Source organism: Gavialis gangeticus, unplaced genomic scaffold (assembly GCF_001723915.1).
Source record: "Gavialis gangeticus isolate Ggan-Ray unplaced genomic scaffold, GavGan_comp1, whole genome shotgun sequence".
In the NCBI taxonomy this organism is placed as follows: domain Eukaryota; kingdom Metazoa; phylum Chordata; order Crocodylia; family Gavialidae; genus Gavialis; species Gavialis gangeticus.
Genome location: NW_017729032.1, coordinates 50,657,899 through 50,658,155, shown reverse-complemented (window position 1 = coordinate 50,658,155; position 257 = coordinate 50,657,899). Strand labels below are relative to the sequence as shown.

The following is a 257-nucleotide window of genomic DNA, read 5'->3' as shown; positions in this document are numbered from 1 at the left end:
AGCAGGATCATGGCCGCTCCTAGGCCCTGCCCGTGACACAACAGTCATGAACTCAAGGGAACTTTAACACAGCTTTGGCCAAAATAGCTAGTAGGGTTATATACTTTATGAAGGCATGTTAAAAAAATGCAATCCTTGTCTATATCTTTGATCCGTGCAGTAGAGGATCTTCATGTACTCCAACAATATGCAAGCACCTGGCAAGAGCAAATTGCTCTAGTCTGTCGCCTTTTTCTTCAGTTTCTATCATATCCAGG

The 257-nt window shown here is 43.2% G+C and overlaps 1 protein-coding gene across 1 annotated transcript in view; it reads right to left on the bottom strand.

Annotated features, from left to right (window-relative positions):
• Positions 1 to 257, bottom strand: part of FRY (FRY microtubule binding protein) — a 480,115-nt gene that overhangs the window by 66,768 nt on the left and 413,090 nt on the right. Inside the window, exon 54 of the mRNA XM_019523795.1 lies at positions 198 to 256. Coding sequence (XP_019379340.1) covers positions 198 to 256 — 59 coding nt within the window. The remainder of the gene's footprint in view (positions 1 to 197; position 257) is intronic.